Source organism: Seriola dumerili, unplaced genomic scaffold (assembly GCF_002260705.1).
Source record: "Seriola dumerili isolate Sdu_G_001 unplaced genomic scaffold, Sdu_1.0 BDQW01001299.1, whole genome shotgun sequence".
Lineage (NCBI taxonomy): Eukaryota > Metazoa > Chordata > Actinopteri > Carangiformes > Carangidae > Seriola > Seriola dumerili.
Window position 1 is genome coordinate 3,658,983 of NW_019175554.1, and position 26,142 is coordinate 3,685,124.

General features: G+C 40.3%; 1 protein-coding gene across 1 annotated transcript in view; it reads left to right on the forward strand.

Annotated features, from left to right (window-relative positions):
• Nucleotides 1-26,142, forward strand: part of LOC111238388 (pleckstrin homology domain-containing family A member 7-like) — a 62,491-nt gene that overhangs the window by 7,712 nt on the left and 28,637 nt on the right. Inside the window, exon 4 of the mRNA XM_022767861.1 lies at nt 24,705-24,788. Coding sequence (XP_022623582.1) covers nt 24,705-24,788 — 84 coding nt within the window. The remainder of the gene's footprint in view (nt 1-24,704; nt 24,789-26,142) is intronic.

The following is a 26,142-nucleotide window of genomic DNA, read 5'->3' on the forward strand; positions in this document are numbered from 1 at the left end:
CTTCATTTCCCTACAACAGACATGCATAGACACAACTTTGCCTTGACGCTTAAACCATAAACCTGTGAAGATGCTAAGATGCTAACGTCGTCTTTAGTGGCAACTGCGGTGATACTGAAATTGATATTAGGATTCATGGCAAAGCAATTGAAAATGGGCTGCTGGTGAGGTATCAAATCCTCTCAGGCTTGTAGGGTGATTTATGTTGACCATTTGTCATAATTTTATCATGTTTAAATTGTGTCCAGCTGTCATGTTTGTGCATATATCTTCTCTAGCTTTTGAGGCCACCTAATGCTCACACGGCCAGAGTGTTTTCATAAGCGGAGCTGTGTTGTCAATATCATGTCCACAGTGACTTATTACCAGGCTTGTGACAGTTAGAGAATACATACTGTATTGTACTGTTGAGGCCTACAAATAGAGTTAGAGGTTAAAGTAGACTGAATAAAGATGGAGAAGACAAAGAAGAGATTGAGAGTGTGGTACAGTGGACGTTTGTGATGTACAATAGAAAGGAAGCTTTCCATCAAGCCTTGTTTGGACTTGCAATATTTAACCCAGGAACCTGCAATGAATGAATACATTATCAGCTGCGGGCCTGAGGTGTGATCTGTGCGATATACATTATCTAGAATGAGTCAGTCACTGTCCAGACAACTTGAGCAGGTTCCCCAGTCAGAGCTGGAGCAGGAGTCAGAGCAGAAACAGAGCAGGGGAGATGCCCAAGCTGGGATGGGGACCTGCTATTGCAGTTGCCTGCCCCTTGATCAAGGGACTGACTCGGCTGATAATGAAACAGAGCCGGCTTCTGAGCTGGAACCCTCCAGTTTGGAGAAGGAGGAGAAGCAAATTGAGACAAGGTAACACTGGTTTAATAGTCTTACACAGTGAAATTAAATGTTAGGTTAAGGGCATTTAATGTTCATATGATCAGGGTAGCTGTAATATGATATGGTAATGTACAGTAAATGTAAATGGAAGTAGCATGAAACAAACGGCTGACAAAAATCTAAATGTCTTGTATAGGAAAACAAATGTTTTTGTTGCTTTTTGTGATTTATCACTCTTTTTATGTTGTTAAAGTAGGAGGCTCTGCACCTGAGTAGTTTCCACTGCCTCTCTGGAGGAAAGAAAGAGTTTGTATACCCTCCCTCTGACTGAATTCAGATGACAGTTCTTTCTGCCGCATTCTGTCAGAGCCTCAGTGTGACTGGAGCCACTGCAGAGAGAAGCAGGTCCCACACTGTTCTCATCTCACCAGACGGCCGACAGAAGAAGTGATTAGTTAGCAGCCGCAAGGAGGAAGATGGATGTTATAGAAAAAGAGAAAATCTTTCTAGAGAGCATATCAGAGACCTAACCTTTCTTGTGAAGTACTCATTTTTATTTTGTCCAACAGATTCCAGTGTTTGGTATAAAAGTGATGAGCAATACAAAGGTGATTTAAATGTGAGACGCTCATATCACCAGTGGAAAACTAATACAGGATAGTGTATTAGTGTTGCGTTTCTGCAACCATAGAAAATTTAGATTAGATTTAGATTTTAGATAAAACACTTGGGTTTCAGTGAAGGCATGTCCATCTGGTAAAAGTTAAGATATTGCGTGAAAAGTATTTTACTTAGTTCACTGAAAAGGCTACTGAGCGCTTGCCACCTATCAACTATGTGCTGCATGTACAACAGAAGGTATGAAACCTTTTATGCCTCAGAGCCAGCTACAGCCATGGAGGCTGGAGGCATGTTTTTGGGTTTTTCTTCTGTCTGTGCGTCCATCCGTCTGCCCATCTGTCTGTCCGTCTGTCCATCCCATTCTCGTGAACACGATATCTCAGGAATTGCTTAAGGGAATTTCTTCAAATTTAGTACAAAAGTTCACTGCGACTCAAGGATGAACTGATTATATTTTGCTGGTCAAAGATCAAGGTCACTGTAACCTCATGTCCATCCCTTTCTTGTGAACTATTATATCAGGAACGCCTGGAGGGCATTTTTTTTTACATCTGTCACCAATTTGACTGGTTGGCCAGAGGCATACAACCGCGATGCAGTAATTGTAGTTTCACTAGTCTACTTCTTTTTTGTTTTTGCTCCTCACTCTTTCAAATGTATCGTGTCTTGCTCAATCTGTGATTAAATGGGCACCTGACTTTTATATAACTCATTTATCTTATTGCTGTTTTTTTATGCCTCCGTGCCAGAGACCACTGTGGCTGGAGGCACTCTGTTTCCGTTCGTTCCATCCTCATCAACACATTATATACATTAACGCCTTGAAGGAATTTCTTCAAATTTGGCACAAATGTTCACTTGGACTCAAGGAAGAACTGATGAGATTTAATGGTCAAAGGTCAAAGTCACTGTGCCATCACAAAACATCTTTTTGGCCATAACCGAGAATTCATAAAATACAGTATTATGACTTATTAATCACTACAGTGGCTATGCTTATATGCACACAAGAAACTGGCCTAAAAGAAAATAACTTTAAATACCAGATGACCTCTAACTTGATTTTTCTCTGTGCCCTATGTGTCTTGTGATAGCAGGAAATGGTGCCATGCACTCACAGCTATTTTTCAACGTAGCACCTTGAAGCTTTGTACAGATTTGTCTTCTTAATCTTATATTTATTGACGGATCACAAGATTTGTAATAATCATGCTTTGTGTTTTACTCTCTATATATACCTTAAGGTATATTGTCTGAAGTCTGAATAACCTCACACTTCAGTAAACTCATGTTCAGTAGTAGATTGAGTGTAGGAGCTCTGAAAAATGTTTCTCATTGTGGATTATTTGACTGAATATGATTGTTTTCATTAATGGAATATTGAGTATGAAAAAGATAAATGAAAAGGCAGGTCTGGCCACTGCTAGTGAGACCATATCTGGTGGTTAGGGCAATTTCACTCACTGCAGCATTTATTGAACACACTGACTGCACAACTGTGTGATTTCCCGCAAACCAATCCAATTTAATTTTCTTTAGTGCAGAGATAGATGCAAGGCTAATTTCTTATTCATGATCTGATTGATTTGCACTCCTTTTCACTAGTCTAAATCTGTGTGATTTGGTAATTTAAGATCGCTGCGATCAGTCTTCACTTCTAACCCTTAAGTTACATAGTGAGAAAAAGCTTGGATTGTGCAGCAAAGATGTGACAACTATTTGTCTTATGATGATGATGATGATGATGATGATGATGATAATGATGATGATGATGTTCTTATCTGTCAGTGAATCATTGAGACCTGGTGGAATGGGTGCAAGTACAGTGTGTTTGCTGTCAAGCCTGTATGTAGCCACTAGATACTGCTGTTGAGTCTTTGTGTTCTTGACAGCTTGATGCATTTTCACATTTGTGTCTGTTTTATTTTTTTTTAATCAAGACAGGTAATGCATTGATAGATTTTTGTACTCAGGTGTTTCTTATTGTGCAGACTTGTCTCTACTACCTGCCATATTGAAAAGAACATATATGTAGATATATGTATGAAAGTTTAACATAAATGTGACTGACTGACAGAAGGTTTTACCTTTTGTTTTGGATACTTATTTCACAATATCTCCTGCCTTTCTGAGTCTATCAAGTAGACACCTGTGGTATATTTGCAAAGCCTCTTTTCTGGTTTGATGGGGTTCTGGTTAACTGGGTTATTATTGCTTCATTTGCTATTTTACTTTGACACAGCCAGGGTGACAACAGTGGAAGTAGGCAATAGAGTGAAGCATGAATATTGACCGTATCGGCCTAAACCACCCTCATTCAGCTCTCTGCTCTTATCTATTTGTCTGTCTGTGGATTATTGAACCGGCACTGCAGCAGCCTGAGCTTGCCACTCAGCTATAGTCTGCCCTCCATCCTCCATCCGTCTCTCCCTAGCTGACTGGGATGTGATCTGATAAAGGGGACCTGGGGAGAGCCGGAAAGCTCTGGTTGCAATCAGAGACCAATGTCAGCGCTTTACAGGGACTGGGCAACACAGTGAGGTGACCACTGCTCATCTGTGGTCATGGGAAAGAGTGATAGCTTCACTTTCTTAGCAAGTCAGGCCCTTATCCTTTCCTTTGTCTTTATTCTCTAAGTAGGGAGAGAACAATGGAGTGTTATCATTTTATTCTTCCCTGGAGAAGCTAAGAAGAGCTATGTACTGTAAGTGTATGCAGTATTACTCAGTGATCCAGAGTAGAGAGAGAGAGGGCTGAAACAGCAGTTATACTCCTATTTGACACTGCTCTTTGTGCCCTTTCTTGCACACCCACCTAGCACTGTGCATACAATTAAACAGGCTCAGTTAATATACATTAAGAAAACAGAAAGGGACGCTCCTTATGGGTCGTCTTCAGAATGAGGACAGATTTGGACATTTGAGCCTGCTTTTCATATCTGACCACTGGCTGGTAAGTAGAAATGTAGCAACATGTATGGTTGAGAGGACTCTGTAGCTACCAGATACTGGGAATATGCTGAATAGAGTAAGAAGACGGGGGACAAATCTATTGCAGATTTATACAGAGACAGTACAATGGCACACATTGCTGTCTTGGAAAAAATCTTGAATGGCCTGTTTTACAAGTGGAGAATAGCCAGTTAAATTGCACCTTTTAAAAAATACAAAAGAATTGTATTTCTATTTGGTTCCATTCAAATGTTTTATTGCTTTGTGGTGTTATTTTCTTACTTATCTGAGTATTTGTGTACCTGTATAAATAAGGAGTTGTGTTCTCTGCTTCTTAGACCTCTATCATAGAATATTTGTCATAAAAGTTGTTGAGGGCCATGATATTGTGTATGTGATTATTAAAAGACTGTTCAAAGTAAAAGCCCTGTATTCAAAATCTTATGTAAGTATTAACAACAAAATAACAAAAGTCAAAATAGTCATGCAGCAGAGTAACTTTCTCCCTCTCCGTGTAATATTATTATATACAGTATATGTTAGAGGGTTATTATTACTATTTTACTACTCTATATACTATTATGTAGTTTTAAGCAATGCTTCACATTTTATATTTTGAAATTTTATAAACTCATCATGTTTTTCATCTAAAACCTAAATCTGCAAGGAAACTAGTAATTACAGTGTATTTGTCCAGTATGGTGGAATCATAGTAAAATATTTCCCTCTGAATTGTGATAAATTATAAATAAAAAGAAGTGAAAGGCTCAAGTAAAGTAGTACCTTAAGAATACCTTAAAATTGTACTTGTGCATTATTTGAGCAAATGTGCTTTGTTACTTTTCGTCACTGACTGATGGAAAGTAACAAAGTAACACAGTTTTACAGTTTACAAGTAATTACAAATATTTGCTTATTATACACCCTTATTTGATCAAATTAGAAAAAGCGTTATTATACACATCATCTCTTTATTGCAGAAACGTTGGAACTGTTCTGTTGTCTGCCTGTTCAGTTCTTTGCCCGTGTACAGCTGTTCCACATTTGAATGATGTGCATGGTGCAGATTTTGCAGTGAAATGAGTTACTGTAATAGAGGGCTAATGGACAACTCAAATGGCCATTGTTGGTGGTTAGGCCCAGAGATCTGTCAGCCTGGTATAATCTCCACAGCATTGAAGAGGTCTTTACTTGCAGTACGAGTGCCTTCAACTCCTGGGGTATGCTAATGAGATGTGAAGGAGAGTGTAGATGGATGAGAAAGAGCAGCAGAGGATGACGCTCAGGGGATGAGGGCAACAGCAGCTGGATGCATTACCTGCATGTTTGTGCGTGTGTATATGTATGCAGGTACTGTCAGTTTGATATGTGAGTTGACTTCCTGAATCCTTAGCTGGTACAGAAAACATTTTTCACCTGGACCCCCCGCTCTCTTTATTGGCTGATAGAAGGCATTTGTGGCATGGCAGAGTCATCACTCTCCACAGCTGTTGGGTCATAGCCCAGTCTTCCCTTCCATTTCTCATGTCATCTGATGTCTCCCCAACTCGCACTCTCTCCCCTTCATCTGATCTGGTTGTTGCAGCATTCATCAGTCATCCTGCATAGTGAAATTACTAAATTCTTTAGTTGAGATGTTATTGTTGGATGCAATGTCCAGTGGAAATGTAAGAGCTGTTACCTCTGAGATCATCTCTGCACATCCTTGGAGATAATCTTTGCACTCATAAACTCATAAAACTCATACAAAATGAACCAAATGATACCAAATGAAAATAATTTGCATACAGACTGCCAAAATAGTCTTAAGCGTTATCAAGATCAGCACATAATTTATACTTTATACAATTATCTATCATTACAAGTAAAGTTTAATGTTTAAGTTGCAATGCACTCTCTCTCTTTCTATCCATCACTCTTTTTTTCATTGCGCACTACTGTAATTCCTCTTCCTTCATTCCTCCTTCCTCCCTTCCCTCCTTGTTCGCTGTGCATGCTGTGTATTGCCTGCATGACTGCAGAGGGAATGGAGGAGAGAAGGCGTCCTGTTCAGGGAAGTGCTCTAACGGCAGAGCTGCGCTGAGGAATGCATACATTAGAAGAGAGCACAGAGTTTAGGAGAGAAAGAATACCACTACATGGGGGGAATGTGAGAGAAGAGAATATGATTATGTGGAATATGGCTAATGCTTTGTAGCTGTGGTTTCGCTTCTTGCTTTGGGGCCTCTTACATGATGTATTGGTAAGGTTGGATGGCTTTAATAATATCCATCATGAGCCTAATGCTCGTGGTGAGGGGACAGTTCAGTGATTGCATGCATTTTTAGCTCCACCTCAGCAGCCCAACACAAGAGAGGCGGGAAAGAGGATGTTTTGAATGAATCGACGCCACGGTGCTCAGCAGAGGACGTCAGCAACAGCAGCACTCCCAGCTGAGAGGAGTACACACACACACATACAGGCACTACTGAGAAGAGCAGAGCAGAGCACAGCAAATCACAGACCTGCGGCTAACATGTTGGGCCAACCAAGACAGTCAGCCTTACATGTCCCTTACAAGAGGCAGCCAGTGTATCGGGCGACTCACAGGTGTGTATCCGAGCCCCTCTCCCAACACGTATGTGGGATTGTAATGCTACGTAGCTACTCAGGAGGTGTGTCTGCTAAAGCTCTCCAGCAGCTGCAGGAGACAAAGTGCTTTGGCTTGCATGCTGTTAAGTATATGTGCAGGCAGGAGAATTTACATGCATGCTGAAAAGTGTCTCTTGTCTGTTTTTGTGGCAGAAAAGACTGATGGCTGTTTTGTCTTCACAAACCTTCGGCTTGTCTTTGGGGAATGTGTATATCAATACACAGTGTACTAATGGAGCAGCCTTTAGAGGAATGAGAGGGAGGAGGAGAAGGAGATGCTCACTGCAGTGCCTCATGATCACAGGTCACTGACCGCTTTGTTGATGTCAGCAGAACCGTGATCTCTCGGGCTGATTATGATATACATGGTTAATGTAGGATGTCTCCATTGGTTAGACTGTAAAGAAGGTTTGATGCAGTCCTCCCCACCTCTCAGTGAGATACATTTCCTAAAGGAATGTGAGTGTTTACATGGGTTTGCTTCTCAGTCATAGGCACAGCTACCATCAGGGCCCATCCCACACACACACACACACACATACACACACACACACACACACACACACACACACACAGACTCAAAGATATATACTTTACATACAGTGCCACATTTGCTAATATTACACTTTTCCATGCACTGATGGACTATTTTGTTGTCTTTTTGCTGAAATGTATGTCGTTTATATCACTGACTTAAGCAACACCACTGTGAGCTCTCTTAAGTGTATGTATGTTAACATAGATGTTGAAATTTCACTTATAAGCATCAAAGTGAACTGAACATGGCCTGCTATACATTAACATGGTTCGAAATTCAGAGATTTACCCGTTCAATTATCGTCAAATTTCCAGGTATCTCAACTGGTAATCTACAGTTTTTAAGCTGGTCCTTCCTTAAATTCTGTCAATTTTAATAGAGTTGTGACATGAAAACCGTGCCACAGATCCAACCATTCACAGATCCATGCAAAAGATATTAAGCTTATTATGATTCGGTCCAGGTCTCGATCTCAGCCGCAGCGATAAGGTTACTTAGTCTATTTATCATTCCTACATGTGCTCCCTCATCGGTCAGCCCTCCTGCTGTGCTCTGTGGGCTGTAAACACCAGACCGCAAAATTTCACCTATGAACAGCAGATAACAGTGGTTGACATTGTGGGCCAACTAATTGAATCAATCTTATATTGCAGGATATATAGCTACATGTATAGCCTATCTCATGCTAACCCAACATCAATGAGCCTCTTGTGGGTTTTCCCTGTCACGTGTGCTGGTCTGTTTTAATAGATTATGTAATGTAGTAATGTAATGTAGATTTAGCTTCTACTCAGGGTGTTGGATAACATCTGATTTGACTTAGTTCACCTAGTCAGTTCCAGTAATGTTAAGTACAGTCCAGTCACACCCAATCCAGCTCATCCTTCTCCTTTCATCCCTCGGCCATAGGGTGAAATGTGGCCAAAAGCCACAAAGCTTCATTTGTATGCTGATATAGAGGTCATATCTTTGTTACGTTTGGCTTTGAATGGCTGGACCACCTCAGTCTGAAAAATGATGCGCCTAAATTTGGTGCAGGGGACAGAATACCCATGGATAGAGGGGAAATAGTAGAGAGAGAGCAGTTGACCTCGCCTTAACTACAGAAATTCTGCACATTTCCAGGGAGACTTGATACTTCTAAGAATAGACATAATAATGATACCTAACAGAAGGTTGAGGTATTTGAAAAGGGAGTACATTCTCTGTGTATTAAGACCGTGACCTTTTAAATTCCCAAGGTTGTGATTTAGATCAGCCTCTGTGAGTGGGATAGAAATTCCAGGGAGGGGACTGTTCTGGTAAAATCTCCATCTTGCTGGCCAGCTAGAGTTTTAGAGCTATGCACCAGATGTGGCCTACCTTCCTCCACTGGTGCCTGACTTAATAAGCCTGCTAAGTCTCTACAAGCTCTCCCACTCACAGGACACAGAGAGATAAAAATAGCCTCTAAATTCAGTTACCCTCTGTCAGCCAAGTGGAACCTCACCTAATTTATTTAATCCATCTGTTTGACTTCCTCTATATAATGATAATGTGATAGCCTATGTGCTTTAGTAACCAAGAGGGGCAGATGGTAGTGGGCATCAACTAAACAATTAGATCAGTTTTTATAATTTTTGCAACTCTGTGTATTATGTTAAAATAACCATTATTTGATATCTAATCGTGCAATGGAGTGATCAGGTGTCAGGTGTTCATGTTCACTTCTGTTTGGAAAAATGGCTCTATAGCAATCTAAGTAGGGAAATACCAGAGGATAAATAGGCACTTTAGAGGGAACAGATTGTGAAATAAGCACCTGATAGCTTTGTGCACAGCACGTTTACGCAGAACAGCCGTAAAGCCATCAACACAGTTATTAAACCGCATAATATAACAAGACAAGGACATTCGAAACAAGACGAGGTCAAAACCTAGTATATGACTGGACCATGTTGTCGGCTATTTGCATTCTGCCTAGTGTCAGCTGGTTGCAGCCCTTTAGCTGTTTGCTTCTCTCCTACTCTCTGTGCTCACATATGCAGTATTTTAATATGTTACATGTTTCTGTTTCTGATGTCAGACAATGGAACAAGTATGAATTCACATTCATATCCGTCACATCAGCTGCCATGCGGTCAGCACAGAGAAGTGTGTCCGCAGAGGGAAAGCCCGACCTTGTGCTCTCGGGGCAATACTGGTGACTATCTTTTACAGAAAGTAGCTACGGTTTGCTGAACATGTTGCTAGATTTGTCTCTAGTTGTTTAACTGAAGTCAGTAAAAGGGTCTGAAAAGTCGGGAAATCTAGTGACAAAGGCACTAAGTTGGCAACACTGTTTGTTTGCACCAAATCATTTTTAAAGAGCAACGACCAATGAGGAAACACTTGGCTGGCCATCCAATGGTGCAAACTTATCCCTCAGTCACGTGGCATTCTGCTGACCAATGGTGTAACGTCATCACTCACTATTACAATTACTCAGTCAGTCAGTCAGTCAGTCAGTCAAGGACATTACTGTTTATAGTGCTGGCCCTGCTGTTGCAGTCCAGACAACAATCAGCTTGTATCCTTGTAGATGTGTCTTTTTTGGGACACTGGGGCATCTGTGTGTGGTGACTGTGTGTTGTTCATTTCCACTGAGCGTTGCAGTCATGGAGTAGCGGTGTTGTCTTAACCCTTTCAATCACTGTGGTGTAACTCCCCAGTGGGAGTGTGTTCAGTGGCTGCTTTTGCTTTTGCTCTGTGCTGTGTGTCTGCTCAGTTTCTGTAATGAGAACTGCAGGAGAGAGGGCCCGCCAAGCCTGGAGCCAGTCTGGACACAGTTAACTGAGGAGAGAACAGATATCGCACACACACACACACACACACACACACACACACACACACACACACACACACACACACACAGTGTCTGCATGTTCTGCAAAGAATGGATTGTGAGTGAAAAGATATTTGCCATTCTAGGTGATCAGTCAGAAATATCTTTGTTTTCCTCTGCTGATAACAGTGAAGCAAACACTGCAGTAAAGTACACTGCGCTATAAAAGTTCAGACACCCTCAGGACAAAGATTCTCTGCAGCAAAATTTACCAGGCTAATCAAATTTGTCTTATTCAGTGGCTTCTGTATTTTTGCTCAAATTTGATGACGTTATCATTTGCTACTTTACCAAATCCAGAGTAATGTAATCTAATCAAAGTTCTGACCAGGAGATTTGTCTTAGTATTCTTTGCAGTGCATTTTTCAGCAGTTGGATAATTTGATACATTCCTCTGCTGTCATCTTGCTGACAAAAGCTACCCAATGTTGAGGCAAATCTTTGTGTTTTTTTGTTTTTTTTGTTGGGTGTGTGGTGGACAAGCATTGGGAGTAGGAAAAGGGTATTTAGCGGTGGGATGACATAATAATGCCTGCATGACATGATTGTGTAAGGGATTTAGACTGAATCCGATTGTTAGGGGATCCAGTGGCTGTTGATCTGCTCCTGTGCTTTTGGACAAAAGCACTGGCAAGTGACATGGCTTTCATGAAATGGTATTGGAAAACAGGGATTACCCTGGTTTAGATAATGTAATCCGTATGGATACAATGAAATCCAACTACACCTGTCCTGTTTTGTTTCTCTCTGTTATGAAGAGCATATGGTAAAGAGGATGATAGCATGACACTGTGTAATATCATGCTTTGCCGTGGGATGGGTGTCTACTATTTGTTATGTTATTAATTTAATATGTAACAATATAATTCCTTTATATTTAAAGAGGACATAGATGAGAACAGTTGTGTTTGATCTTACTGATCTTAATTACTCTGACATCTAGCTCTTACAGATCTGTTTTCCCAAGAGCATATTGATGTTGATCCTCCCATGACAACAGAATTAGCTGCTCTGCCATGTTCATTTGTGTGCTGGGTCTCATTAGACAATTTACCTGCAGCTTCTACACCTTCTTGTGCCATTACACCCACATATATAATGCAATCAAAGCTGTCTAACAAGCTACATACCCACCTAGTCATCTAGCCAAGTAGCTAAATACCTACTAGCCTATCAACCATAATTTTTAAATGAATTATTGGGTGGACACCAGATCCATTAATTACGACATTCTGTTACTGTTTAGCCAAGCAAAGTACCAGAGCTGCAATATATTAGTCATGTATGATTTGCAGATGGTACGCATTTTGGATTTTTGTTTTAATAACACCAAAAGGTGAACTGGAGTTTTTTGCTGTTTAATCAGATCTAGTCATATGGTTTCTTGTTCAAACATACTGTATTTAGATTATCTCAAAGATGCTCTGCCTATTTTTGCCATGACCCACTGTTACAATTTGAGTATTTTTTCATGTTTGATTTATTTTTGATGTTGCAGGATTATGGGGATCAGAGATCAAACAGATAATCTGACTGCAAACATATGCAATTTGTGCCCGTGTGTGTATGTGCTCAGGGAAATTTGTGTGTAGTATGACAGATTGACTTACTTTAGTAGAATCATTCAGGTCAGATCATTCATTTGGTGCTGTTAAACCTCAGGGAGCAGGTAGCTCTTTTTAGCTAGTTAGTCAAATCTAAATGATAACTGCTGCTGCATGGGACTTCCATTGATAACCTGCAGGTAGGCCATTTTTGTTTTGATACACTTGCTCTATGTGTTGTATCTGTTCGTTATGAGTGATGACTGCATTTGGAAGGTGCATGTGGCTACTTAGGTTTTGATGCTAAGTCTAGTGAGCAGTGCTGACTCACAGATATAAGGCATTCTGCTGCACAATGCTTAGACTTTTGATGAAGTGAATGCCTTGTCTTGTTCTGCTTTTCTGGCTTTACGGGTAGTGACTAGGAAAATGATGGTCTTTGATCAAAAAGGAAAAGCTGACTGTCAGTGTAATTCTACATTCTTAGCTTTAAAAAAAATTACTGCTGAGACTGATTTATTGTTTTATTCTGAAGCTGTCATCTCTGACTGCAATCTGTGCTGCAGAATTACTCCAGGATTCAGGCTGCCTCACAATAAATTCTCTGTTAAGCAATAACCTGCAGCATAAGTAGGCACTTGACATGGGTGTACACATGCAGCTTGTAGGAAGCTAGCTAAGAGGCTGTGCAGTTATGCACCAACTCCATTACAAAGGCAGAATCAGTTTTATCATAGACAGGATGCTCTGACAGTTCTGACAGTGTTCTTTGAATGACTGTCAATGACAAATGCAGTTAAGTGGAAGTATGATATAGAGCCTGTTTTCCCAGAATTCTCTCCGGCCTCCTCTCCTCTCCTTTCTGCTCCATTCTTCTTCTCGGCTCTCGTAAATTTGACAAGGTCGTTGGAGCTAGACTTTTAACTTTTGCTTTTAATTGATATCCTCAAGGTTACTTACATACATGGAATAAGATGAGAAAAGTGTAAAGTACGCCTGAAAAAATTCTGCAGTTGCTCTCTTCAACAGTTACACCAAAAGTTACCATTTCAACCAAATGTGGTGTCCCAATTTAATACATTACCTAATAAATAGCATGATAACTCCCTGACATCATGTAACACTTCGTACATCATCTGATGGCAAACATATTAGCACAACCGAATCTGCCAGTGTTGGATTGAGCTCCCCTCAATAGGCGGTCTTGATGTGATATAGTGCTCTGTTTCTCTTCTCTTGAATGCTGTGATGCTCTGTGTTTTGGTTGAAATTAGATGGAAATATGGGGTGTGTACAGGATGTATCTGACCTGGGAGAAAATAAATCTTTCTGCCCGGACAGACTTGGGTCCAGAATGACTCATTGCCGCTATTATGCACTGCTGTGTTTTGGTTTATAAATTACCCAGATTGGAGCTTGTGGATAAGGACATTGAGTTTGAGTAGAGGGAATGGGGGACCTGACATCTCTGTATCTTGTTTGATTCTTTCTTTGTTATTTTTCAGAACCTTAGGCTCTTTAATGTTCTTAATTTTAATTCTGCTGACAGTGCAATGATCGTTTTGCTTGTTAAGCCAACCCTACACATGGTTGGAGCTTCCTGAGGGGATTCAAGGGTGAGTCGGTCAAATTCAAATGAATTACTACTTAAGTCTCTTTCTTGGGGGTGTACTTAAAGTTTAGTTCCCAGTTCCCAGAAAACATACCAGTGACCAAATGTCATTGGTATGTTTTCTTAAAACTTGAACTGGCTATTTTTAGATAATGGTAACATTTTTGCCAATGGAAGAGATTATTCGACAGCATTAAAATTTTGTTGTGCTCTGTTATTACAGCAAAATCTCTTCTTGGTTTTGGTTCGTTTAGTTACACATGACAGCACTGCCAGAGATTTTTCAGCTTTAACATTCTCCCACACTTAACATCCCCTTCTGTCCTACATTGCACAGCTAAGCATTTAGCTGGGTTTGGCTTTGCACTGTGGGTTGGACTTTGTGTTTAGCTGCTGAGACTCAGTATGCAACACTCAAGCAGATGCTCTAGTTCGGTGTTCTTTAGCCACAGGCAAAAATCTGCAGTCATCATACTTAATATTTGTTTTAATTATTAGAGTAGAATGAGTAGAATTGAAAGGTTCATTTTGTTTGATGGTTGTGATAGTCGAGGTTTATAGCAGTCTCAGACAAGTCTCACCTCATTAGACTGGCAAATGAAGACTGTGCCCCAGCCCATCTGAATGGCTGACTGAAGAAAATTGCAGCATCATATCACATATCCCAGTTACATTCTGGAAATGTTCTACAATGAAGATGCAGTGGAATGATCTTGGATGCCTGTCTGCCTGCCCATCATTCCATTATGTCAGTAATAGAGGAGTGTGTGTCAGTGTCAGAAAGACAAGACAAGAAATAATGTTGGGTTGAGATGGAACGTAATTACATGCATTTGATTACATTCATTCTGATTAGGAACCGTTGCAGAATGATCATCCAGCCTGATGTACCAGATGTTGCTGTCCATGCCTCATTTTCGTCAAGGTTTTTCCACTTGAGAGACAGAGTGGGTCGAGATCTCCTTCATCAGTAGTGGCTTCGTTTTACCTGACCTGGAGTCATTTGCTTGGACCCAGACCTCAATCTGCCTTCCCTGGACTGACTGCCAAGCTGACTAGCTTGCGTATCACATAGCTACAGCGTACTTGCAGATGTTCATCTGCTGCAAAGATCAGATAGTGGAGACAGATTAGAGCTCTCTGTTCAATGGATGGTGGAGTACACACATTCATAGGAATTTAATGTCCTTGAGAAATTTGACACCCCATGCAGTACACCATCAGGATCATCTCTTCTATAAGATAAACAGCAGCAGGAGTTAAAAAGATGATCAGCACAGGCACTGCAAGGGGGCACTGGTGATATGACAACAAGGGTACCAGTAGAATTCAGCCAGGAGCATTATGTGTACATTTCACCCATAGTGTATCTTTATGATAAGCATCTTCATCACAAACTAATTGCCTCTACCATCATCATTGTCATATATGCTCCCCCTTTTTGGGACCCTGTCTTTTTGCCTTATTATACACAAGCTCCTGTTCTTTAAATGCCCCTGTAAATGCAGAATTGTACCCCACTTGGACACAATTCAAGATTAACATTATATTTTTACCATAAATGTCTCAGCTGTGTAAAATACCTCTCCTGGTTCCTCTTGTCAAATTTTTATGTAGCATCTCCCATCTACCATAGTGCAGTCTTTGCTGTCAAGTCCAATTTGAAATCTCATATTTTCAGTATGTAGAGCCGGTTCGGTATCACAGCTTATGAAAGCAAGTTTGTGTGATGATATTAATAGCACACATATTCTTTGTTCAGTTTGTTGTGCTACTGCAGTAAATAAGCTTTTAAGATGATAACATGCGCATGCTTTAAGCGTGATTTTGGTTACTTGGGTACTACAGTGTATTATTATGTGTAGGTGACAGACAAAGAAGGAAAACCCTGTAACATAGGTGAGACATTTCTGGTTCTTTTACATGTTCTCATGTTCCCATGGCCATAGAAAAGCTTAAAAACCTGCTCATTCCCACCTACTTTTCTCTGGGTGAATCCTTGCTGTATTGTGCACTGAACAGCACAGTAACTGCTTTGCTCTGTCATAGAACTGGAGCCTAACAGACCCAGTGTGGACATTAACAGAGGACATGCAGCTGTTGCTCTTGTCCTGCTGAGTGCTGACGCATTGTTTTCACTTTGCAGCCATGTACGCTGTGATGACCTACCCATGCTTCCTCTTTCATGGTCAAATTCCTTTCTTTAGTGTGTGTCACTTATCTACATTTCCCTCTGACCTACAGCAGTTGAATGCTGTGTATAGCACTCATGGAACCTCTGGAGAACAGAGGTCAGAGGTCATCATGTTACTTCTCATTAACCTGTGATTTCCCAAGGCAAGTGGCTTATGTTGTCTGTATATATTTGTGTGTGTGTTGGGGAAAGAGAGCAGAATGCCTCTGAACCCTCCCTATTGATGTTCAGTGGAGGAAAGACTGTGGTGGGAGGGAAAAGAGGCATTGGATATTGTCATTTCATTTGGTTCAGAGTAGAGGAGGAAGATTTGATTAGTTTTCTGTCAGCTTATCGCTTTGTCTGATTGATCAAACCTTTTAAGATGCTGTGTTTATTAGATAATTTGTCATCAGTAGATGAACTACACTGATAAAATCCATGTGCAAGTAAGGGCTACAGACTAACATAATCCTCTGTTGTGCTTTGCAATCTGTGTCTATCATCTCTTTTGCACTGTCAGGTATGTGATGTTTTTGCTGATTGTCTGTTTTTTTCTTGGTAAGAGATAATTGCTTTGCAAAATCTTCTCTCCTGCAGCTTTTCAGTGCCCCAAGATGAGATCTGCCAAACTAGATCAGATGTCAGAACTTTCAAACCAGCTATGCCGCTGCGATGTTCAGAATTACGCAAGGCAGGGTTTCTGTATTTAAGGTCCCATATTTTGCACTTTTCCAATGTTTTGAAGTTTTAATATCCATGGGAAGATATATTTGTGGTTTTAAGTACCAAGACCCATGTCAGTATAGTTTACATCTCCTCTCTCAGGCTTCTCTCTGGAGTTCTAGCAAGATTGGTCAGCCAATTAGAAGAGACGCTCAGCGCCTCTCTTATGATTCACTTTCTACAAAGTGGCACCTTTAACATACATCAGTTTTATCTGATTAATTCTAAATGCATCGATGCAGCAAGAGTAGCCCACTCCCCCTCACTGAGAACATTGACATTAGCCTCTTTCACTGATTTTGTCTGGTGTGTAGACATCCAGTGTCCCCAGTATTCCCTATAACACACACACACACACACACACACACACACACACACACTTCAGATTATAATGATTCATGATTGCACAAATAAAAAGAAGAAATAAAGATGACTTCTGGTTGCTCTGGATCATTATTCAGTCAGTAAGGTGCGGGATAAATCTATGGTATTAAATATTGACCTAAAGCTGCAGGGTTCCTTCATTGATTTATTCCCCTGAGCAATTCTCGCTCCAGAAAACTCTCTAACTTTTTTTTCTTTGTTGCAGCATATCCCTGCTGCTATTGATCCCTCAGATAAGTGCTTTTGGAAGTCATTTTATTGTCATGGTTGGAGGCGTTATAAAACCACAATTTCTTTGATGAATTACTCCAAATCACCCTTTATAAATATTTATCAGTCAGCTAAATTTGTGCCAATAGAGCAAAAGAAGTGCTGATGTGCCCACAGTCCTGTATGTATCCCTCTCTTGCTAAAGCTATTTTCTCTCTCGCTGCAGGCAGTTACCAGAACAATTTCAGGTTATAACAAGTTTATAACAGTGCAACCATGAGCAAACCTTCTTGTGTGCAAGATATTTATATGGGCTTTTGTCTCTCTGTGGCGCCTGAGTTTGTACAATGGAGTTAAGCATCCATTAGTCTTTTTCTTTTTTTTTACCATATCCTAAGAGTTTGAAAAATATAACTTTGAATTGACATGAATGCATGAAATGAGACATAACTGATGGTCAACACCTATTTTTGACAAAAGGCTTCTGTTCCCAGACCAAAAATAGCAATATCAACATTTTCATTCAGAGAGTGGGTTCTTATTCAGAATTGGATTGGAGGGTTGGTAGTGTTTCCCTGCATCCTAATTCTGTATTATTGGCCCAACACCGGCCTTTCTTGAATTCACTGCAGTGTAATTGGCTGTCGCCTTGCTTATGTTTTGGAACAGCATGGCCTGAAGGACCATTCGGACTGTACTGAACTGTGCTGTGTCAGAAGTTTGTGTGTGTTGAATGTTAATAATGTGACAGCTCTTTCAATTTCTGCCAAACCCTCTGTGTGAGGGTGGCTTGGACACTGGCAAATCTTTGCACCTGTTTCTGCTCTGCATTGGGCCTGTTTGAGCCCTGTTTGTCTTTGCCTGTCTTTGCCCAGTTCTGCTTGAGTGGTTTGCTGGATGACTGCAAGCTCCATAAAAGCTCAGCATGGACCAGGGTTTTCCTGTTTCATTGATGCTGTTTTAGACTAATGTACATACATGCATAGACATAGCTGTGGTCCAGTAGAGCTTTAATCAATGTGCCGTGCTGTCAATTCAGCTTGGAGTTTCTGCAGTTGTAAACAATGAAGATGATGATAGTAGCGAATGAGTGCAATGATGGGGAAAGGCCAGATTGAAAATGTGTTTGGATGGATTCCCTAATTTCCACACTGAATGAAAGTGGAATCTCACAGTAACTCCTTGGAGAGATAATTCCTTCGCAAATGTCAGGGAAATGAAGCTGAGCGAGGCTGCTGCAGTGCTCTGCTATGAAACTGATAAAGGTCAGTCAACATGTGCAAATCCTGCTGCAGAGTGCTTATCATCTTAATAGCTCCCTGCGTCTGGATACCGAGCACAAACCACTGTTATTAAGGCTTAATTAATTTTCCCTGCTAGGCTTGGGATGCTACAGGGTGTGTCTGGAAGTCTATCATATCTCTCTCTCACAACATAATGTCCTGTCACACTCTGCCACACATTCACACTGCCTGGGTGTAGGGTGTTGTACACACAGAAATGACTGTCATTACAGAGTTCAGTATTAGTTCATGGCACCTCATTTGACCTGTCATACGCGCCTATCCACAGCCCTTCTTTGATTTTATTCTTTGGCTTCTACAGAAACATATCATCTTCACTCTAACAACTGATATTAATAACATATTGGTTATAGCTAATTCAGTTGGCTCGGAAATTAAGTCAGCAGTCAGACTAAATTAAATGACTGCTGTTGTGTGTTCTCTGGTGATTAGTAGAATTGCACAACATTGATTTGTGTTTTATTTCACTCAGAGCTACAGTGTACTGTAAGGCCAAATGCAGGCAACTATATGACTTTTATTACACCACACTGGTTCAAGAGATAAGTTTCCGTTCAGCTGCTGTGATTATTACAGATTCATCTTCAACCTCTTCTAATATCAATTTTATGAAACTGAGTTGTGAATTAAAAAATAGCTTATAACTTTTAATACTTTGTTTTTTTAACTATAGCTTACAGTGTGACAACAAAATAATTAACAAAGTTTCCAGTTCTTAAATATAATCAGTTTGTTTCAACATTTCAACATTTAAAAAACATTATAAATAATTATATGTAATTTGTGCCAATTAAAACATATTTTTGTTCTTTTGTTAAAGGAGCTATTTGTAAGTTTACTCTGTCAAGAACATGGTTTCTTGCCGGGAGCAGGTGGTGGTGATAGTCGCATGACGAGAGCTTCAGCCATCATTGTCTTTATAATGCAAGAGGTTATAATACACCCTCTGCACAGCGCTACATCTTCAAGGCAGATTGAAGGCTGCAGTGAGTTGCTGTCATAAAGTTACGCGAAGGGCTGGGGCTATCTGGTTAGCGTGCTAACTTCAGCACAAGAAAAGATGTGATAGAGACAAGAGTTAACATTGGTGTTGCTTTCCACTGCTGGAGACAGCTCTTGGCAGTAAAGGAATGACGTTTGATGCTGAACTCACAATGTTTCTTTTTGACTGGTAAGTAAACAGCTGTTAATGCTAACATTGGCTATGTAGGAATAGCAAAACCCACAAATAGCTCCTTTAATATTAAAATCAAAATATGAATTTTTAGATGGCCGTGCAAAACATATTTTAAAGGGCTTTTCAATTGTACCTTTTAAAATTCCATTTATTATTTTGCCTTGCACTTAATTTCATGTTTAGTTTCTTTTTGTCCAAATCTGGTGTGGCCACAGAGGTAGGAGGAAACCAACAGAAATAACTGGCACTCTCAGTAGCTATATCTCTTGACATCTGGATTTCCTCCTGCTTCTCGAGTTTTCAGAAAACACGTTGATGCTGTGATGCTCATTATGGAGGCTACATGGAGGGAGACAAGAGACTCCTTGTGTGTGTTCACAGCACTGAAAATAATTCCTTGCCATAAGAGCTCCTGTTTCAGTATTCTCTGTGGGTTGGACCTTATTTATTGAATTAAACTGCTTCTAAATGAAATACATGTGACAAAGGGTGAGACAGCAAACTCAAACCTCTGAAGTTGCTGCTTTTTTAGCTTCAATATTTACCACAGGCCTACAGTATTACCACCTACTCCCATGGTCTGCATTCCTCAGGATTAGTTTCAATTCCCTCTTAGCATAGGTCGCAGGGCAATGTTACTGTTAAACCAGTGTTTCAAAAAGTAGACACCAATGACCCTGAGGTGCCCTTGAAGGGGCTCAAGAAGTTCAAGAGGTTATTTATTTTAGGTTTTTTTTAGTATTTTATGTCTAAGTTGTATGTGTGTGATGTGTAAGTATATTTCTGTATCCTGGTCTTAATACTCAACACGTGTGTTGACGTGTGTTTCATATAAACATTGTTGAGGCCCTGCCTAAACGAATCCACTGACGGCATAGCAGATATTTTGCAAAAGCTGATGTGAATGCTGCAGGTGTGAGAGTGTGTGACGAAGAGACTCCACTGCCCACGTGAACTTTAAAATTGTGCATGGAGCAACTAATTGGTGTTGTAGAGCGTGGATGACTTGGCCAGTCAAAGGAGTTTACTGATTGAGAAAAAGCTAAATTGCCAACATGCCCTCTTGTCTTCATTACTTTAGTTGCAATGCTGCCACTCAGAGGATACCAGTGGCATACCACTGTGACACACTAACCAAAATATATCTAAAATAAGGCAGCTTCATTACTGTAGGAATTCAGACAGCCAAGTAGCAAACCCCAGCACCAAAGACCTGGCAATAATTGAATCAAGTAAAGAAAGACTCTTTTGACATTTTTGTCAAGACTACATTGATGTGGTATGTGTGGTATATAGTATTTCCTCTTGAATAGCAGCTAGTAAGGTTTTATTATATCGAAAGACATGATGTTTAGCAAATTCTATTCTGGGAAAAAAGGAGAGGTAGAGAGAGGAGAGTGGAAAATGGAAAGGGAGGAGGATCTGATAAGCAACGGAGGTATTCCCCTGATGGGAGGGAGTTAGATCTCTACTATCCACTCAGCAAGTGTGGGGTGAAACTCTCAGACAGCACGCTTGAGCAGGAGAAAGCAGAGATAAAGAGCTCCCCCTCCTGCTCTCATCCTGCTGGCTCCACTTTACTCTGCTCTTTGCGGATGCCAACTGCTACGAGAGACCCTCTCTGTATCTCCCACCTGCTCCCGATAATGCAGAGAGGATTTCCGTGACCTGCAGCAACCACAGCGAGTCTAGCAGCTGATTCACGATGATTCACTTTCTCACAGCAGGTGAGACTGTCTTTACTGCGTGCATGATACAGCAGCACAGTAAGTAGCAAACAGAAACACTAGAGATCTGTGCTAGTAGTGAGTCTTCGGTTTTGGCGAGTTTTTTTTCTCAGGGAGAGTGGTATAAATAGATACAGGAGTTGAGACTGTAAGTGGATGGTGTGATTCCTGTCTTTGAAGTGTGTTGTTGAGCAGTTTGGAGCCTCTATTAGCGTGAGAAAAGGAGAGAGAGGTGTTCAAACCACAGAGCCTTGCTCCTGGTGCCCCTGCTGCCCCTGCTGTCAAGATTCAGCCCATGCGGTGGACAGGGATTATCCCGAGACTCTTGTTTCGTAAAAAAAAAAAAAGGTATAGCATGCCAGGGCTGATGTTGCAGCATTGAGAGAGAGGGAGAGAGAGAGAGAGAGAGAGAGAGAGAGAGAGAGAGAGAGAGAGAGCATGTTCTCATTGTTTGAGCTGCAGTGCTGCTGTTTCCTTTGAGAGGCAAAGAAATCAAAACCAGCCATTTTATTCTCAGGTTAATCCCTATTCACAGTCCAGTTTGCCTACTTTACATCAAACTCAGCTCAGTTTATAGAAAATCCCTAGATTACAGCTCTAAACTTCCATCCGTAAAGATAAAGTTCGGTCACAAAAATTGTGTTTTTACCCACCTCTTTTCTCAGCGGGGATTGAACTCTTGTTTACATTATGGTAACACTTTTACTGTACATTCTTTCTCTTCTTTATCTGGCTTGATGGAAGCAGAAACTCTACTTAACCTGATGGTCACTGTTCTGGAGCTTGTTGACATAATAGTGGTGCGAGACTGTGCCCGTTTTTGGAATGAAATTTTTCCTGGAACTTGATCTGAGTCAAACACAGAACTTTTCTGAGCATAAGTACTGTCCTTCACGCAAAAGATCTCGACTAAGTTTATGCCACCAATAAACATATATTTACAAAATAACTTATGCCTCACTGCTGTACCACATAATTTATTTGGGATTAATAGCTTTATACTATTTATCTATGTATGTTTTATAACCATATCCTTTTGATGCTTTTGAATTAGGAAACACAAGTTATTGATTAGAGCACGTGTGACTGAATGATTCTGTTATAGATTGATTGCATTCAAATCAATGTGCAAAATAAAGATGAACCTGAGTTGAACCAGAAGCTGAATTGACAGACATGACTACAAGGTGATGTAGTGGATTTCCTTTTTTTTTTTTTTTTTTTTTTTTTTACCTCAAACAAGTGTACATTATGATAATCCATAATTTATGTAGAGTCCCTACACAGAATCCTAATTGTGACATTAAATGCTGGCAACCATCTGACTTGCACTTCTCCTCTATATAATCTAGAAGGCAAGACACTGTGCTAACTCATCTGCAGCAGGAATTCATTTTCTTCTTTGGGACACTGTTGTCACAAGCATTAATGGAAGCTATAGTTTTCTGCAAACAAATAGACCTGCTGTGCTGCAGTGTTTGTACACTAACTGGGGATGCTGCAAATTCCGTGACAAATAGTTCAGAAATAATGCGGCTAAAACAAAAGCCTCAAAGAATGCAGATTCCTAATTAACAGGGGAAGCTGGTGCAGTATTTGCCCAGTGCAGCTCAGCAAATTATGAGCTTTTACCAGGAACAAGCCTGGCCAAGCCTGTGTGTGTATATGTCTATGTGTGTGTGTGTGTGTGTGTGTGTGAGTGCGCATGCATGTTTGTGAATGTATATGTGATCAATAGCAATTTTAACATGACTGTATGTGTAGGTTTCATATATTGTTTATATTTGATGTCATGTTTGTGTATGCAGAATCGCTGAGTATCATTCCTGTTCAATACGCCCTCTGAACTTTTCTGAAATGTCAACTCATAAATCTTTCCACCCTGCTCACTTCCTTTCTCCTCCCTTTGCTGCATGGTGATGCAACGAGGCACCACTTTCTGTTTGTATCTCTGCACATAGTACTTAAACTTAACAGCTGTCCCTCAGTGGATTCACCCCTTACTGCTAGATGCGTGGTTATATATTTACCCTTGGTACACTTTAAGTGAGGATAGTGTAAACAGATTTATCTCAGCTATTTGTCTGTGCTGGTGTGTAAGTTTAGGAAAAGGCAGTATGTGAATTTACCCTCTGCACAGCAGTATTTACTGAGTTTTTTTTTTGCACGTGTGTGCACAGTATTTTTCAGCTTCTGAGGAAAAATAGTGTTTTGTTTTTCTTCTGTAATAGACTGTGTGATGGTGAAAGGAGAAGATAAGAGGGCAATTGTTCAGTCAACCTGAATGGGACTAAGACTCCTGCACTTCATAACTGTTGTCCTCTTACTATGACAAATAGCTGTCTCCTCACAAGCTACACCTCAGTAGAGAGCTCAGACAGGCCTTTGATGCTAGATATTAGTTATAGCAATGGGGCACCCAATGCTGGAAAGTTTATATATATTATCCATATTATGTTGTATAATATTTCTATAGATCACATGTTTTTCAAAACTTCGTATATGTCTAATATTAAAAATGATGCTCTAAGGAGAAAGCCAGCGGCATCTCAAGGGATGTGTCACAGTTTGACACACTCATACACCTTACAGGTCCTCTGCAGTATACTCTCTTGTGGTTTTGTGTAAATAGTGAGAGAAACTAAATGAAATGGAGAGCTAAACACAATGAATGATTGAAGCTTAACCTTCCAAGATGGTGCGATGATAAGTTTAGGCATTTGATAGATACACCACTGATTATTTTTTTATGAAGCATCAACCAAGTACATTATGAGAAAGAAGTTTACCAATCAGGATGTGTCAGATCAAAAGTTTGTTCGGGGCTGTTGAGCTATGTCAGCATATTTGACAGTAGACCTAGCATAGTAGATAGACACATAGTAGATGTAGACAGTATTTCAGTAGAATACCAGTGGCATGATATTAGACTAAAAAGGATTTTGCTTTGTTTTGTCATTAAACTGTAAAAGAGCCTAAATTTTGTCCTTGCCTAATCATATGTCAATATACAATAGACAACAGCCAATAGAAAAAGAGTCATAGCATAATATTTCAGTCCTCTCAACACCAGCAGCACTAGCCACTTGTCTGTTTCTTATTCTATCCTGTGACAGTAACATGCCTTTATGCTCTAGTTAAAGCAATGAATGGCCCCAACTAATTGAAATCAATAAAGCCTGGTGAGCCGGCTAAGGGAGAGTGCTGAGCCCTACATTTTGTGTAAAAGAATATGAGCTGTAATTCCTGACCAAGCTGTACCATAGATGTACCAACTGAGTGAGGCACTATTGTAAGCTTAGAAACAGCTGCGCGAGGACATGATCAGACAGGACTATGATTAATGATTTGATACTTATTTTGTTTTCTCCTCCGGTGTTGTTCTCTCTCCCTCTCCCTCTGTCCTGCAGCCACAACCTGAGGGCTACATCGTTTCGGCATCCTGTGACTGGACAGATTTCCCCCGAAAACACAGAATACACACTACAAGACAGGTGAGTTGGTCTTTTCTCTTCCTGGTAATGACGCATCTGTGAATATATCGAGAGGTCAATTCAAGGTCATGTGGTTGGAGCCCAAAAATAGACTGGGAAGTAGTCTATCACCCTCCTTGGTGAAGCATATGACAATAGGGGGGTTGGGCTGGAAGTTTTCTATTCTGCTGTAACAAGGAAAGGGAAACCACTCGACTCTCAATTAACTGTTCGTCAGAAAACTGAGTTGCAGTTATAGTCAGAACAAGAAAGGATGGGAGTGTATTTTTTTTTAAAATTGAATTTATTCATTACCATCATGGTATTCATAGCTGACTGCACACACATGTTACTGGATGTGGATCCTGGAGGCTCTTTAGCTTTATTCTTTAAATTATTGCCTTAATAAAATTTATGTTAATGACACAGTTGACAAGCACATGTGATTTTGACCACATTCATAACACATCTGGAGTCATGAATCTGTCTCATCAATCAGCCAAGCTTTGTTAATGTTGGCTTTATTATAAGAATAATGATCCATCTGAGCTATTTCTCTCAATGTAGTCGAAGTCATAAAAGCAGAAGCCTGACTGTGTGCTCCTGACTTAAGCACTGATAGAGTTTCCACAAGGTTTTTCAGTGCCAAGCAAGTTTTTCTTAAGAAGGACACCTCTTTGATGTATTGTATATTAAATACCAACATGTCACCTGCCTTGTTTTTATTTACTACAGTATACAGTATATTTACCTTGGCAGCGCAGTAGGATTTCTTGTCATTGTTTCATTCCATTGTGTGAATCTCATCCTGCGAAACCGTCAAAGCTGTATGGCAGGTTTAGAGCACAACATAAACCGGCAGGTGTCTGATCATATTTAAGCTGGCTGGTGTAAGATGACCATGCCTAGCAAAGATTCCGCTATAGGCAGAAGCATGTTGAATGACCTCTGCAGTCTCACTAATTAAAAGCTGTTTTGTTAAGGCAATGTGAAGCTGATTGTGATTCATCTGCACCCTCCTCTGTCATTCATTTCCTGAAACTCCTCATTAATCCTTGTTCAGTGCTGTTGAGCCAAGGATTTGTATACCATCAAGGGGCTTTAAGCTATGGTTGCCTCACTCGCATATTTTAAACATTAACAGAATGACTCTGGTACCGACAAATGCTAGTCCTAATCTCTTTAAGCTTATTATAGTAAGAATAGCATCAGTTCTATGCCCCTCCCACAACAACATGACAAGGATGTCATGTAACGGGCAAGACAAGGTTAAGAAACGCAGTCATAGAACATACAGTAAGCATGTTAAAGTTTTGTCTTAGTTCTTTTTATTTTTAAAGAAACACATCAACATATTTCCTACTTGAGCCACTGG